The sequence below is a fragment of the Microtus oregoni genome, unplaced genomic scaffold, assembly GCF_018167655.1.
Source record: "Microtus oregoni isolate MIOR12 unplaced genomic scaffold, Mior012 000006F_ref0000085, whole genome shotgun sequence".
Classification (NCBI taxonomy): Eukaryota; Metazoa; Chordata; class Mammalia; order Rodentia; family Cricetidae; genus Microtus; species Microtus oregoni.
The window spans coordinates 39,192,304-39,210,655 of NW_024543065.1; the positions used below are offsets into that span (position 1 = coordinate 39,192,304).

At 36.2% G+C, this 18,352-nt stretch overlaps 1 protein-coding gene across 1 annotated transcript; it reads right to left on the reverse strand.

Moving 5' to 3' along the window:
• Positions 1 to 733: 733 nt before the first annotated feature.
• Positions 734 to 16,501, reverse strand: LOC121449182 (vomeronasal type-2 receptor 116-like). Its single transcript, XM_041653458.1, is given in 7 exon segments — positions 734 to 1,653; positions 5,175 to 5,298; positions 9,255 to 9,482; positions 10,843 to 11,567; positions 11,570 to 11,654; positions 11,930 to 12,221; positions 16,305 to 16,501. Coding segments are annotated over 7 exon segments (2,571 nt in total).
• Positions 16,502 to 18,352: the final 1,851 nt, after the last annotated feature.

The following is an 18,352-nucleotide window of genomic DNA, read 5'->3' on the forward strand; positions in this document are numbered from 1 at the left end:
AAAAAAATAAGCCAGTGTTCCATTTCAGTGATTTATAAATTCAATTCTATAATTTATATTAACTTCAATTAGGAGTATGTTTGTTTTCTGAGTGTGTTATTATGTGCACATAGGAATGTAGGTGTTCTTGGAAGTCAGAAGAGTGTAATTCTTTCATTAGAGCTATTGTTATAGCGACTGCAAGTTGTGGGGAATGAATAGTGAACTCATTTCCTCAGAAAAAGCACACATGAATTTAAATGCAGAAAAACAATTCATCTTCCTCAATATCCATTACATCTATTTATCATACACTTTTCTCTGTCCTAAATTCTACTCCTCTAACTCCTAGGATGCAATGGTATTCACTTTTCTTGCTCTAAAAATGAGCCTATTAGTTTTACCATCTGATAGCAATATTTAACTCTACTAAAAGATTTCTCTGTTTTCATTTACATTCAAAGTTCCACATTCACTCCTTTATCAGTAGAATCACTTAGCATTTATTTTAATGTTGCTGGGGAATTGAGGAATAAAGGAATACATCTCTTGTACACTAATTGTAAAAAATTGAATCTTATAAAATAATTGGCTGTGTGGGTGATTATAGATCACAGTGTACAGAAAAGTAGTATACATGACACTGCTGTGCCTCATTATTAGAAAAACTGATAAGAATCATTAGCCATTCATACAGTTTGTACTGTATTGTATTAGGTGGTTCTGAAAAAATTCTGTAGTTGTCAGATACAATTTATGAAATGTGTGTTCAGCAAGATGTTTTCTCCCTTAACTTTTGAAGAGAATTTCTCTCTGGTCTTAACAAAATTATGTAGCACTTGGGGATAAAAATGCATCCCAGTAGGCCTGCACTGGAAGCCAAGATGGACAAGACCTCCACAACCACCATTATCTTTCCCTTGGTGCTGTGGTAGACAGGGAGAAAGGTGATCCAGACACTGCAAAACAACAGCATGCTGAAGGTCAGCAACTTGGCTTCATTGAATGTGTCAGGGAGATTCCTGGCCAAGAAAGCAACAATGAAGCTCACGAATGCAAGGGAGCCATGGTATCCCAGGACACAGTAGAATGCAGTAACTGAGCCCTTGTTGCAAACAATGATGATCTGACCATGCTCAGAGTGCACATCTTTGCCAATATAAGGAGGAGAAAATTGCAGCCAGATTGTACAGAGAATAATTTGGATGAGCGTACAGATGGCAATGACATAGTTGGGAACACCAGAAATCAGAAAATACCTCATCCTTGTTCCAGGAACTGTTACTTTGAAAGCAAGCACCACAGTCACTGTTTTGGCCAACACAGTTGAAACAGCCACAGTGAATACAACTCCAAATGTGATTTGTTGCAGAACACAGGTAGCTGAGTTGGGATGCCCAATGAAAAGCAAGGGACACAGGAAACAGAAGATGAGTGAAATTAGCAAGATGTAGCTGAGATTCTGGTTGTTGGCCTTCACAATGGGAGTGTCATGATGCTTCACAAATATCCCAAGAACCACAGTTGTGAATGCAGAGAAGAACAAGGCCATTAAGGTAAGAACCATCCCTAAGGTGTCATTGTAGTTCAGGAAGACCACATCTTTTTGAATACACTGGTTCTGCTCTCTGTTGGCATACTGGTCCTCTGGACACCTCACACATTTATCCACATCTTCTGGAGACAGAAAAGCATGATTACTACAACTTCTGCCATTTATTGACCGAATATTTCTATTCAGTGTGTTGAGTAAACATTGCAATATCTACATCTTTGCTGATGATGTAGCTGAGAGACCCAGCTGCATAGCAATACTTTCATTTCAGAATATTCATTATATTTATGGAAAATGAAATAAAATAATATGTTATCTATTTAACTATGTGTTGATGATACCATTTTATATTTTCAGAAAACACAGATTATTTTCAGTGCTTTCTAAATGCTATGATGAGTTGACTGAAACTAGTCTGTTTACAGAGAATAAAATGATTAATCACTGTATTGCACAGAGTGTATTTTAATATCTCAGATCCCATGGTTATAGAGATTTTTGATGTCTTTCTGTTTTATAAATGGTTTTCCTGAAATAGATGGAGATCATGTCTTCTATATGACAAGTTATGTGATACATTTTCTAATATAAATTCACCAGCCCGAACACACTGATATATACGAAACAGGAAACAGAATCTGTAGGGACCCTTGGAGTCTGTAAACAAAATACTAAGATCAAGTTTACAACTAAAAGGAGATTGATTTGTCCAAGAGGACAATGGGTAGGGAAAAAGAATCAAAGACAGGAGATAGATAGTGAATATGAGTATGTCAAAAAGAGAGGAGGAAAGGGGTTTTGGTCAAGGAGGACATAGCACTGTCTCTGGTTAGAGGAGACAGGTGTGGCCAGTATAAAAATAGCAGTTTATAAAGGTAAAAGCAGAACCCCTGATAGGACAAATAATTTAATTTTGATTAAACAGGTTAATTTGGACAGTCATAAAACACTTTTTTTGCTCACTGGACTTCAATAGCATTTAATTGGATATCTTATAGTTTGGAGGCTAATTCCATTATTATGATCCTGGGACATGCAATTATGGAGGAAGACATGGTGCTGGAGAGGGAGTTGAGTATTCTAGGTTTGATCCATAGGCAACGGGAAGTATATGGTCTCACTGTGAATGGCCTTCCCTATGAAAGTACAAGAAGCTTAGAGATCACCAAATAGACTGGATCAAAAAAATACCCCTTGCCATAAAATAATCAAAACACAAAACATACTGAATAAAGAAAGAATATTAAGAGCTTCAAGGAAGAAAGTCTAGTTACATAAATAGGTAAACCTATCAGAATTACACTCGACTTCTCAAAGGAAACCATGAAAGCCAGAGGTCTTGGATAGATGTGCTGCAGACCCTAACAGACCATGGATGCAAGCACAGGCTACTATACCCCACAAAGCTTTCTTTCACCATCGATGGAGAAAACAAGATATTCCAGGACAAAAACAGATTTAAACAATATGTATACACAAACCCAGCCTTACAGAATGTACTAGAAGGAAAACCACAACCCAAGGATGTCAACAACACCCACAATAGCACAGACATCTGACAACCCTCCACCAACACAACTCAAAGAGGGGAAACACACAAAGACTACCACCGAAAAAAAAATAATTGGAGTTAACAACCACTGGTCATTAATATCGTTTAATAGCAATGGATTCGATTCACCAGTAAAAAGGCACAGGTTCAGAGAATGGTAATGAAAACAGGACCCAACATTCTGCTGTTTACAAGAAACACACCTCAACCTCAAAGACAAAGATTATTTCAGAGTATAGGGTTGGCAAAAGATTTTCCAATCAAACAGACCTAGGAAACAAGTGCGTGTGGCTATCCTAATATCTTACAAAATTTATTTCAAACTAAAATCAGTCAGAAGAGATGCAGAATGGCACTTTATACTCATAACAGGAAAAATTCATCAAAGATGAAGTCTCAATCCTGAATATCTATGCCCCTAATATAAAAGCACCGACATATGTAAAAGAAACATTACTAGAACTCAAATCACACATCAAACCCCACACACTAATAGGAGGAGATTTTAACACTCCTCTCTCACCAATGCACAGGACAACCAGGTAGAAACTTACCAGAGAAATAAGAAAACTAACAGATGTTATTAATCAAATGGACTTAAGAGACATCTATAGAACATTCCACACTTGTGTAGAATTTGGTCACTATGTTGTATGACTGTCAAAGCTGTTTCTTTGAGAAAAGTCCAGCTAATACAGACTTTCAAGGAATCAGAGATGTATGTCATGGTATGAAGCACAATTAGTAAAAACTCTGGGTCAGAAATTGGGGTTCAACCTGAAGATCTGAAAAGCAAAACACCCAGTCACTGGCTCTTACCTTGACCTCAGTCTGAAATGGCAATCTCATAAAGAGACTGGGTCTGAGACCTATCTTCCCACCCCATTTTATATTTCAGTCTAGGTTTGGGATTAATAGCATGCAACGCTGGGATAAAGGCATGTAAAACCCAATTTCTATATTAACCAGGGTGGCTACTGAGATTAAAGGTGTTTTTTCTTACCATAATCTCTTCTATAACGCTGAAAAGTAAAACAGTTTTACCCTCATATCTTCAGACAGTCTTTATTTATTAAAGTACAGTTGAAATGCGTCTACAGTTCCCTTTTTTTGTCAAAAAAATAATAAAAAAAATAAAAAAATAATAAAAAAGGCTATCATTAATATAAAAACTATATACAATAAGTACAATGACTATATATAATATATACAGGGAAGAAATATATCCACAATATCGAGTCCATTTTCATTTGACATATTGAGAAAAAAATATTTAGTATGTAGCTTATCCTGGTGAGTCCAAAGGCTTATAGCTAATTTACTTTCTATCAACAACTTACTTTTGCCACAAAGAAAGTAAACTCCATGTGGAGTTTATTCAATATCCATTATGTTCTCTGGAATAGATTGTTCTGCTCTATTTTCCTAAACTGTTGATAATACTAATTTTCAAGGACTAGAAATTAGCTTTACATTGTTCAACGAGCCGTATAGGTACCATACCTTGAACAAGATTCAAAATGCATGTACAATATGCTTTAACAAAATTAATCTCAAATTTGTATCAATATACAAAATTGGTATAAATATTCAAAATTTGTATACAATATACAAAAATAAAACAAATGTGAAATACGTTAAACTAACAGACCATGTCTGAGAACTGTCCATCTTTCTCTCTAAGGCTCTGACTAAAAGCATATAGCACTGGGATTAAAGTTATGCAACCCCTGATTTCTATATCAGCTAGGGAAGTGACTGGGATTAAACATGCATACCATTGTGGCTACTGGGATTAAAGGTGTATGTTACCATAATTTGGTCTGTAAGGCTTATTGCTGGGACTGTATTACTCTTAGATCTTCAGACAGTCATTATTTATTAATATACAATTGAAATGCCACTACAATGGTATAACAAGTTTTTAAAAATGAATTTGTTAATAATCATAGTCCTATAAAAATTAACTTAGAAAAGTAATATATTTTATTTCTTCAATTGTCTTTTGGTCCATTTGATCTACTCAGTAAGACTGAGAGAAGATGATCTATGTGATGTGAAGGATTTATCTCACTAGCAAACACTCACTTGTCTCATTAGAAACTTCATTTTGTGGGCAGGGGCTGCAATCAAAGCAGCAGGTTGCCATTCCCTCCTGCCAGAATTTTCTGAATCCGGGAAGACAATCAGCACTGCACACAGAGGGCGGCATCTGTGAAAAATCAGATACATACTGGTGTCAGGAGTTTTACCTACTTATATAAATATATTTCATTATCATGTTGATATACTAATTAGCTAGTATTATATACACCAAAAGAGTTATCAGATTAGGCTTAATACATTTTATAATACCACGCATACAAATGTATGGAAACAAACTGATGTAAATTTGAGTAACTACCCACACCTAGAAATTTAGGAGGAAGAATGGGTTTTTTTTTTTTGATATGAACAAACACTGTAGAGCTTACAAAGTGGTTTTTTTACTTAATTTTCATCACAGTGACACAAAGTACTTTAATAAGTTAGAGTGAACCTTAACTGAAATATTTCTCTCCATTGAATTAGCCTACTGTCAAATTATTTAAGCATTTTATTAATGGGTAATTGATATAGGACTGCCCTTCCCACTGTTGGCAGTGCTGTCCCTAGTCAGGGCTGTGTGAGAATTCAGAAAAAAACAGTAAGCTATATTCCTGCAGATTCTGATATTAAATGCAGTCTTCATACGCCTGCCTGCCTTGTCATTTCTTTGCTGTAATTCATGATCCCAATCAAACCTTCTCCTCAATAAGATTTTGGTCAATATTTAATCACAGCACCCTCACAGAAAGCTAAGATGAACAGATATCTGGAATAGGAGATTAGCTCTTAAAATATCAGATAGCACACATGTACTCTAAAAAACAGCACTGCAGAGCATGACATATTACAAAGAAAAATACAGCTAAATAGCCAGAGTGAGGAAGGGCATAATGGATATCTATTGAGCTGGAAAGAATGGTGTTTCCTGAAGTGCAAAGGCTTTACAAATCCTCCACATATTTGAGGAACTTGAGTAAAAGTTTGATTTGAATTATTTGTTCTCTTGATGACCAATTTCTTGAGATTTTTGTATATTTTGGAGACCAGACCTCTGTCTGATGTGGAGTTAGTGAAGATTTTTTTCCTATTCTGCAGGATGTTGTTTTATATTATTGACAGTGTCCTTTGCTTTACAGACGCCATTGAGTTTCAGGAGGTCCAATTTATTAATTGTTTCTCTCAGTGTCTGTACTGCTGGGGTTATATTTAGGATGTGGTCTCCTTTGTCATTGCATTCAAATGTACTTTCGACTTTCTCTTCTATAAGGTTTGATATTTTTGGCTTTATGATGATAGTACAACTGTAAAAATGGTAAAGATCCAAAACACTGATGACTACTTGTGCTGGAGAGGTGTGGGGTAAAGGGAGCACTTTTGAATTGCTGGTGGGAATGCAAGATGGTAAAACCCGTTTGGAAGCCAGTATGATAATTTCTCAGAAAAGTAGGAAATAAAACCTTCCCTAAAACCCAGTAATACCACTTTGGGGTATTTATCCAAAGATGCTCAATTGTAACCACAAGGACATATCATCAGCTATATCCATAGGAGCATTGTTTGTCATCCCAGAACCTGGAAAGAGCCTAAATGCCCCTTACCAAAGAATGAATTTAAAAAAGGTGCATATCATCATAGAACCTTCATCTGGTGATGGATGGAGATAGAGACAGAGACCCACACTGGAGTACTGGACTGAGTTCCCAAGGTCCCAATGAGGAGCAGAAGGAGGGAGAACATGAGTAAAGAAGTCGGGACCACGAGGGGTGCACTCACCCACTGAGACAGTGGAGCTGATCTATTGGGAGCTCACCAAGGAGAGCTGGACTGTGACTGAAAAAGCATGGGATAAAACTGGACTCACTGAACATGGCGAACAATGAGGGCTGATGAGACGCCAAGGACAATGGCACGGGGATTTGATCCTACTTAATGTGCTGGCTTTGTGGGAGCCTAGCCAGTTTGGATGTTCACCTTCCTAGACCAGGATGGAGGGGGGAGGACCTAGGACTTACCACAGGGCAGGGAACCCTGACTGCTCTTTGGACTGGAGAGGGAGGGGGAAAGGAGTGGGGGGAGGGGGAGGGAAATGGGAGGCTGGGAGGAGGTGGAAACTTGTTTTAGTTTTCTTTACTCCTTTTCTCAATAAAAAAAAAGGTGGTACATTTTCACAATGGAGTTGTACACAGCAGAAAAAAATAACATCTTAAAAATTTCAGGAAAATGGATGGAGCTAGGAAACATTTTTTGAGTTAGGTAACCCAGACACAGAAAGACAGTTATCATATGTACTCCCTCAGAAGTGGTTTTTATAAATTAATTAATTTAAGATTTCTGTCTCTTCCCCACCACCAACTTCCATTTCCCTCCTGCTCCCCCAATCAAGTCCCCCTCCCTCGTCAGCCCAAAGAGCAATCAGGGTTTCCTGACCTGTGGGAAGTTCAAGGACCACCCACCTCCATCCAGGTCTAGTAAGGTGAGCAGCCAAACTGCCTAGGCTCCCACAAAGCCAGTACGTGCAGTAGGATCAAAAACCCATTGCCATTGTTCTTGAGTTCTCGGAGTCTTCATTGTCCACTTTGTTCAGCGAGTCCGGTTTTATCCCATGCTTTTTCAGACCCAGGACAGCTGGCCTTGGTGAACTCCCGATAGAACATCCCCATTGTCTCAGTGTGTGGGTGCACCCCTTGCAGTCCTGAGTTCCTTGCTGTGCTCTCTCTTCTTCTGCTCCTGATTTGGAGCTTGAGATTTCTGTCCGGTGCTCCAATGTGCGTCTCTGTCTCCTTTCATCGCGTGATGAGGTTAATATTCAGGAGCATGCCTATATGTTTTTCTTTGGGTTCTCCTTCTTATTTAGCTTCTCTAGGATCACGAATTACAGGCTCAGTGTCCTTTATTTATCACTAGAAACCAAATATGAGTGAGTACATCCCATGTTCCTCTTTTTGGGTCTGGCTTACCTCACTCAGGATAGTGTTTTCTATTTCCATCCATTTGTATGCAAAATTCAAGAAGTCCTTGTTTTTTACTGCTGAGTAGAACTCTAATATGTATATATTCCATACTTTCCTCATCTATTCTTCCATTGAAGGGCATCTAAGTTGTTTCCAGGTTATGGCCATTACAAACAATGCTGTTATGAACATAATAGAGCATATACTTTTGTTGTATGATAGGGCCTCTCTTAGGTATATTCCCAAGAGTTGTATTGCTGGGTCCAGAGGTAGGTTGATCCAGAATTTCCTGAGAAACTGCCACACTGCTTTCCAGAGTGGTTGCACAAGTTTGCATTCCCACCAGCAATGGATGAGTGTACCCCTTTCTCCACAACCTCTCCAGCAAAGGCTATCATTGGTGTTTTTTATTTTAGCCATTCTGACAGGTGTAAGATGGTATCTTAAAGTTGTCTTGATTTGCCTTTCCCTGATCTCCCTTGCTGTTGGATTGGGAGGATCAACATAGTAAAAATGGCAATTCTACCAAAAGTGATCTATAGATTCAATGCAATCTCCATCAAAATTCTTCACAGATCTCGAGAAGACAATAATGAACTTTATATGGAAAAACAGAAGTGGTTTTTAAACAAGAAGCTAAGAAAACCAGCTTACAAACCACAATCACAGAGAAATTAGACAACAATGAGGACGGTAGGAGAGACATACATAGATCTAATCTACACAGGAAGTAGAAAAAGACAAAATCTCCTGAGTAAATTGAAAGCATGGGTACTTTTGTGGGGAGGGTTGTATGTGAGAGGAAGAGCAGAGAGTGGAGCAGAGAAAAATGTAGAGCTCAATAAAAATCAATAAAAATATGGCACAGTAGTAACATTCATTATACATTATATATTAAAAAATAAAGATATTCTAGAATGATAAAAATTCTTTGTACGCATATGTGAAATCCTTAAAGTATTAATAAAATGTCACATCAAAATTGGATGTAGAAACATACAATAGGAGGAATGTAAATGCTTTGTAATGTGACTAATTATTTTTAGTTCATTATAAGACAGCAGAAATCAATCCCATTGTCTGTGTTACTGCTGTGTAATGCAAAAGAATGCAGTTAAATCAGACCCACCTGTCTACTTCCTGTTGCATGCTCTATCATGTCTTCATATATATGCAGCTGTTGACCATATGGAAAATATGAGCTAAACTCTCCTATTTTCACCTTAAGTCCAAGACCATATGGGAAATTCCAAATATGAAAAATGTCATACTCTTCCTGAAGATTTTCTTTCTGGTTCATAATCACTCTGTCTCCAACTCGATTAGTGAAGTGTGGTTTCCTCAGAAAGGAGTGCACCTGAAAGACACACACCGTCTATAGTGTTTGTGCTCTTCCTTGAATTCATAAAATGCATTTTATTTCATCTTAAAGACAGTATTATTGAAGGTGTTCAGGGGAGAAATAACAGTAAAACATGTAGACAAATAAAATTATCATAATGTTTCTAGAATTTAAGTTCTTTCAGAAAAAAGTACCATACAGAAATACAGACATATATGAAGATACAAAACACCAATATGAAAACACACACACATCATAAGAGAGAGAGACAGAGACATATAGTCAGAGATTCACTTCCATATATATATACATAATGCATCTACATACATTTTATATAAACAGACACACAAATGCCAAAACTCACACATGAAAACAAAGACATGCACAGTGAGATATATGCACCAAAACAGACACACAAAAACAGAAAGCTGTGAAACACATAAAGAGGGCCACAAATACATGCACAAATTAAATTACAAATACACACAAAAAGACACTCACAGACAAAAACAAATACGAAGAGAGCTATTGATATTGATGGATTAATGCTCATATACAAAGATCGATTGAGAGAAACAGACAGACAGACAAACAAAAAAGATATACATATGTTCAAGCAATATGCAACTGTGAAGTCAACAGATATAAACACATGCACTGAAAAAATACACAAAAATTATTCACAGAAAGAAACTCTCATACAGAAAGACCTTGATACAAGAGAAATTTATTTTCAGTTCCTCAAACAGATAAATATGCAGATATACAGAAACACACACACACACACACACACACACATATGTATATATCCACTAACAGAGATACAATGAGAGATACCTAGAAAAAAAACATGAAACCATACACAAGAAGAACCATGCATTCATACTTATGTACACAAATGTATGTCTTAACTGAAGAATGACACTGTTTACTGTGTAATTACTTTCACTCAGTATGAGAAATGAGGTCCCAAGTGCCTACAGAATGAGCAGATTCAGTTTAGAACACTAGTGAAAATCATCTCATAAGCTGATTATCACATATTTGACAATGAATATGCAAGGATTCATCTTCTCATAAAGAAGAGGATTAAAAAGGAAGGACTTAGGCTTACAGTTTTAGGAAAGCTGTGGTGATAGTCAGGCACTCTGTAACAAAATCAGTGTACTTCCTTTACAAATTGTAACTTCCACACCATTGCTTTTGCATTAAGATTTATACCAGCATCCAGATTTACATCATTATGAAGAAAATTTTCCATAAATCTTTATATTGTATGAAATATTCCCTAATTTAGTAAATTGGGACATTTGATAAACATTTAAAGATGTTGACTTTGATGATATCAAATTTCATCCAAAAGAGGAAACACTACCTTCAAGCAGTGAGCATAATGTTCTTTTCCATTATCCATGGGTTGATTATATACATGCTGAAGAAGCATTTCATGGAAGGCATGGGCCACAGCATACACCGCATTATATATGTCATAACTCTCATCACTAAAGGCCATGTCAAAAGTCTGTGCCTTTAGCCATTGCAATGAGGCATTGGATAAGCAATTCTGCAGGGTCTTACACACAGAAGCTGAGACTTTGCAGTTGAAGTTCATCCACTCCAGCCTGGCCAGGAATTCGTCTGTGTATTTGAGAGGGTTCAGTGTCTGGACAAATGTTTTAAAATGAGAAACCTCAGCATGATGGTGTGCAAAAGTTATTTTCCCATTGAATGAATTACGTGGGAAGTCATTCTTAGTTGTAGTGCCATCCCACTGTGAGGTGGTGACCCATATTCTCTGTAAACCTAGAGATCGCCACCTTCCAAAGGCCACAGCTAGAGAACTCTGTGGGTCACCATAAATGATAACCACATTAGTGGATGTTGTCACTATTTGGTTATAATACACTTCAGTTCTTTGCAAGAATAAATGCATCTTGACTGGGATCACACTCACAAAGGCAAAGCAGACTGTAATTTTTTCCATCTCTCCTCTTAATTGTGTGAGAAATTGAGTACCCTGATCATTGTCTGAGATGGCCAGTCCAATCCAGTTCCAGTTGAAGTAAAGCGTCAAAGAGATCATGGCCAGGGAAAAGTTTTGTCTTTGACAGCCATCTGATGCAGAGAAGGAAATTGTTCACGATTGCTCAGGATGGGATGGAAAGGTCCATAGGTAATCTGAAGGACCTAGAACGCAGGGAGCAGCATGAGGCAGCACATGTACATAAAAACTTGCAAAGACATTTTAGGTCAAGTATTCCTTAAAAAACTCCTTATCTATTAGTTCTTCCCTCATCTCTATTTCAAAAAGGGAAATTAGGCCCCACCACAAATGAATAAAACCTTGAACGACATTGTTTAACACAAATTTGACAGTAGTATCCTCCTCATAATCTTCTTAGCCTCTATGATTATATGAGTAGTGTTAGAATTTCTTGCAAAGTTCCAACACAAAATCTCACCTGTTGAGGTTTGAGGAGGTTGAACATGATCCCAAACATCATAGATTTGGTCAAATTTGGTCCTGTAAGGACCACGATACACATAGTCTGTTCATGACACATATAATTAGGGGGCAAATCACGAACTTCTTCAGTAAAGTCAAAGTGACTATGTATTTTTGTCCCAGTTGCACAACCACCCTCTGGACATTCAAATACAAATGATGAATTTGGTAGAAGATCAGGGTTCCTGTTGACTTCATCCATGGAAAAAGCTAAGGCCAGTAAAAACTGGAAGTATTTAGTTGTTGTTCTGTAAAAGGGTATGGTGATTAATATGAACAGAGATCTACACATGATCCTGAGTAGTCAACAGATAGATTATTATGAGCTCTACCATATTCTCAACCACTGCCAATATTGATACAAATGGCCTATGCTGTGAGATTAGAATAATATAAGTAGCTGGAAGCTTGTAAAAAGCTTTAAAAGTTCATTAGAGTGCATCTTCCATAAATAAAGTGATACGTCAGCACCTTTTAAAGAGTGTGTTTTAAATTTCTGGTTTTTGAGTGCTTACTCTAAAGATAAAGACAATGGCAGAGGCTTTAACCAAACAATAAACTTATTCATATATTCATATTTAAATCATTGATCAATGTGAAAAATTCAAGAGACATGTGAGCCTATGAGTTTATCATATTTTCTCACAAATTAACCGAATTTGATAAAACTGTCAAATAATGCCTGTTGAGTGTACAATAGTATGGGAAACATTTGGCTGTTATGCTTTCAATTCTTTATAATGAGTGGGCATTATAGTTAACATATGCCCTTGATCTTTGTGTTATTCTGTAGATATAGGAGTGGCAGGTCACTTCCCACCACCTGGCTAGCTTTACCCAAAATAATTACACAAAAACTGTATTCTTTTAAACACTGCCTGCCCCATTAGTTCTAGCCTCTTATTGGCTAATTCTCACATCTTGATTAACCCATTTCTAATAATCTGTGTAGCACCATGAGGTAATGGCTTACCGGGAAGGATCTTAGCCTGCATCCATCTTGGAGAGGAGAGCTATAGCGGCTGCTTGACTCAGCTTTTTTTCCCAGAATTCTGTTCTGTCTACTCCGCCTATCTACGTTCTGATCTATCAGGCCAAGCAGTTTTCTTTATTAATCAACCAATGAAACAACATGTAGACAGATGACCCTCCTCCATCATTATCCTTTTTATATGATTTAGCTAATGGAGGTGTAAAATCTCTTTTTAAGATTTATATTTAAATGAATTTAAATACAAAAGATGTATTTTGTAAAGCTATATGTATGTATTCACCATGTATATAGACAGTATTAATGTTAATGTGGGTATTTAATAGAGAATGGTTTACAAGGTTTTGAATAACAATTTGCTACAGATTAGACTGGCCTCAAAAGTACAAAGATACACCAGCTCCAGGTTCTTATTGCAGAGATTAAGGCCATGTACTACCTTCTAAGTACTCTTCACCTAATATATGTTTACACAGAATGTCATATATCCTCACTGGAGACTTCTGACCAATTGATTTTTATACTACAAAACTGCTTTGACTACATTTCCAGTTACATTAACACAACAAAGCATCCTACATAAATTTGTATTCTCCTGTTTAACATATTTGTAAAATAGAAGATGATAAAGAATAAAATCTGAGGAAAATGTTTATGAGGCTTTCTGTAATAAAAGTGGGTAATAAGCAAGTTGGGAGTGAATAATACCAATTTGTATTTATTTTTTTGGGAAGAGCAGTAACTTCTGTCTCTTCCTAGTCATTTCATATAATTTGACCAATGAACATTAATCATACTTCATTCTAAATAATTCACTCAGAGTCAAATGAACCAATTTCCCACTTAGATATTTTACCACTATAATTTCTTTATGTATTAACATATACATTTTCAATATATAAATAATTTTTGAATATTTTTATTACCACACAGAAAAAGTGTCTTTGATAATTTTAGTAACACACAATTGGAATTTGGGACTAAATCTTGTGAAGCCCAAACACAAATTCCTTTCTCCTAAAGATTAAGAAACCAATCCCTTGAGCAATTATAGTATCACAGTGCACTAAATTTCTGCATTTGATAACAACTATTAACAATACAAAAAATTAAAATGTGTATAGTCCCAACATTGGTAAAATAAAGAGTTATAATTAGCAAAATTACTGAATGCAAATACTATTATGACAGATGTTGTTCAATAAGGTCCTCTAAGCTCCATAGTATACCTGATCTTGTCATTACAGACATTATTGGGGGGGGGTCTTTATTTTGTTCAGATAAAATGAATGAGGCTGTGTAATTGTGACACAATATTATAGCACTCCTGCTGGTAATTGAAATACTGGTCATATATTTGGTAAAAGATCAAGGTTCTTGTTCTATAAAAGGCAACAGTGTTTATTATGGACATAGATCTACATATGATTATTTGTAGTAAAAATAAGGATTATCCCATACTGGACAATATTCCCAATCTCCCTCAATAATTGAAGCAAATGTCCTGTGTTGTGAGTTTGGAATGACATAAGGTGCTGGAAGGTTAAAAATACTTTAAAAGTTCATGAAAGAAAGTCTCCCATAAATAAGATGAGCAATTTGCAACTTTCACGGAAAAAGCCATGCATCTCTGGATTTTTAGTGCTTTCACAATGTATATATAAAAGATACAGGCTTTGGTGATACAGAAAACCTCATCAGATTTTCAGTTTGAAATAATTGAGCAATATTAAAAGTACACATGATGCATCAGCCAAGATTCAGGTAAGTTTTATGAAACAAACTTAACTGGATGATGCATTCAAGGAATGACAGGTGAGTGCACAGTAGTCTCTTGGGGGTAATGTTTGGTTCCTGTACTAATAATTCTTTCATATTTAGTGGACAATATAGTTAATATATTCCCTCATGTCTACCATCACTATCTTGTATTTTTATCTTTCTCATTTATCAATTAAAGGTACAAAATGTTCTTTAAATATTTAATTTTTAATACATTTAACTATCAGACTACATTTGGTAAATAAATTGACTTTTGTGTATGGACATGAGAAATACTCATATAGACAATAAAAGGGAATGGATTTCACAATTTTCAGTAAAATTGGTTTTTATTTGCCACTGGCCTTGAATGCATAATGATAAACCTACTCCATTTCATCAATGCAGAGATTAAGGGCTTAAACCACAATATTGTCCAAGTATTTAATGCTTACGTAGGTATGTTTGATGTAATTGTACCTGGTATAGCTGAACAACTTAAATTTTCTTGTACAGAGCACCTTTTGTCTACATTTCCAGTTACAAACTCACAACACTGGCATGCAATTGAGAACTATGTACATCTGGAAATTGCAGTGAGATTCGTTTGTGCCAGTTTACAAGCTTGTAAAGTACAATAATATAAAATGTGCAATGTACAGAAAATATTTATGAATTTTTATAATATTAATAGTCAACAATACCATTTTGTGTTCATGTTTACCTTAAATAATATCTATTACTACTAATAATAATAAATAATAACTCCTATGTCTTCTTACATATTATCTATCATATGAACAATAAACAACAAACTCAAACATTTGCTTTCATATTGAATGATACATTCAGACTTAAAAACAATCTATTTTTCTAGTTTGATTTCTTACCTTTGTGGTATCTTTATGAATAAATATAAATATTTACCTCTACATGTTGAAATAAAAAACAATCTTAAAATAATTGTTACTACCTTACAGAAAATGCCATCAAAAGTTTCATTAATACTCTACATGAATTTGAGATAAGAACTTATGGAAGTGAAACACTAACTCCTGCACACTAAACATTAGGAATTGTCAGTGATTTGAGCTCTGGGGGTGGCATAGTGATCCAAGTGCTTTATTTGAAAAGAATAACCAACAATACACAAATCAAAAGTGCATAGTTTACAAATTGGTAAATGACAAAGCTATAATTTGTACAATTATTGAAGAGAAAAAGAAGATGTAAATGAGATAGTGTTGACAGTGAGTAACCAGTTTAGATCTATAGAGAAGAGACGTGTGCTTCTTAAATAATGGCAAAGAGCGAGTAGGTAACATTCTCAAGTATTGAATAGTATCATATGCTGCAGCTGCCACTCAGGTAAGTGCAAAGAAAGGAAGCAGTCACCACTATTAGTGACAACTCATATTTCAAAGAATGCAAACATATCATTTCTACAACAAAATTTCTTACTTTAAAGAGACAGTGAACACCGTCATATAAAAATAAAGGCCTGTGGTTGTACATATATTTCTGACCCCCTATGAAATATTTATGGTGACATTTACACAGAAAATTTAAAGAAACTTACTGTGTATTCAGAATATGGTTGAAATAATCTTTCTCCACAGGCTGCTTCTCTGTCTTAAGGAAGAAGACACAACCTGTCACCAAATCTTCATCCTTGTCTTTATTCTCATTCATTCTCCAAAAGCACCAGGGTTGAGTGAACCTGGACACAAGAAGTGGAATGTTCAGGAAAAAGAAGAGAAAAATCAAAGCAAACATCTTTGTCCTCCTTGAAGCCTGGGCAGTGTGTGTGGTGAAGTGCTCGTCAGATCAGCATATTATATGGGTACCCATATTTTCCCATCTGCTTTTATTTCTGCAGCCAAAGTAGAGGCTATTTGTGTATTCATGATTCCTTATTTCCCAGTTGATACCTCACCTCTGGGGAATCTTGGGCACTTTCTTCCCCTATGGCTGTGCACCTGATATGCATGTGATCAAATTTGGTTCAGAAATATATATGAGGAGAATTCAGGTAGTTTCATGACATCATTTAATTTTGTGGAAATTACAGCTCCATGGGGGATGGAATTTTGAAAAAAAATTGGGGCCATGACTGCCAGAACAATATTTTTATGTTAATGCCTTTAAAAATGATGTCAATGGATTTTGTTAGATGATCCAAATTGAGACAGGAAGGACACAAAAAGTCAAAATTCGTAGTTGCACACAGGAAATTCTTTCACAAAATCCCTGTCAGGGAACCAGAGTTCCATGGTTAGAGAAAGTGAGTTTCACACAGCTTGCACAGTGGGCTTATACTACAGGACTGACAGTAACAGAATATCTGACCAAATACTGTGCTTCCATTGTCTTGAGAACAAATAATTGAGCTGTAATTCTAAATTTTTCTGAATCCTGCTGTTCTACAATCATCCAAATCCATATAGAATCAGTTACATTAATAGCATTATTTTTGAATATTCAGCAAGATCACTACAGATTCTGTATTTTACATTTCGAACACGAAATAATACCTTTTATATTTCCTCCAAATAATAAATAGTAAATAGAAGATAAGGCAAATATCTTATGTCTAAAACATAATCTTTTTCATAATTTCTCTCCATGAGCATCAGTTTTCATAGATCAATTAGTCATTAGACAATTTTTTCCTACTTTATCTGTGATTTACTACAGTTTTTTTTTCTCATTTTAGATTCTGTAGTGGTTGTGAATATGTCTTGTTGAGAATCTGCAAAGGAAAGACATACTGTGAAGTGATCATGTACTCAATGCATATTTTCTTTTCTTTTTTTCTTCTTTTTATTTATTTATTAAAGATTTCTGCCTCCTCCCTGCCACCGCCTCCCATTTCCCTCCCCTTCCCCCGATCAAGTCCCTCTCCATCATCAGCTCGAAGAGCAATCAGGGTTCCCTGACCTGTGGGAAGTCCAAGGACCTCCCACCTCCATCCAGGTTTAGTAAGGTGAGCATCCAAACTGCCTAGGCTCCCCAAGCCACTACGTGCAGTAGGATCAAAACCCCATTGCCATTGTTCTTGAGTCCTCAGCAGTCCTCATTGTCCGCTATGTTCAGAGAGTCCGGTTTTATCCCATGCTTTTTCAGACCCAGGCCAGCTGGCTTTGGTGAGTCCCCATTGTCTCAGTGTGTGGGTGCACCCCTCGCGGTCCTGAGTTCCTTGCTGTGCTCTCTCTCCTAATGCTCCTGATTTGGACCTTGAGATTTCTGTCTGGTGCTCCAATGTGGGTCTCTGTCTCCTTTCATCGCCTGATGAAAGTTAATATTCAGGAGGATGCCTATAAGTTTGAATTTGGATTCACCTTCTTATTTAGCTTCTCTAGGATCGCGAATTATAGGTTCAATGTCCTTTATTTATGGCTAGAAACCATATATGAGTGAGTACATCCCATGTTCCTCTTTTTGGGTCTGGCTTACCTCACTCAGGATAGTGTTTTCTATTTCCATCCATTTGTACTCAAAATTCAAGAAGTGCTTGTTTTTTACTGCTGAGTAGTACTCTAATATGTATATATTCCAGACTTTCTTCATCCATTCTTCCATTGAAGGGCATCTAGGTTGTTTCCAGGTTCTGGCTATTACAAACAA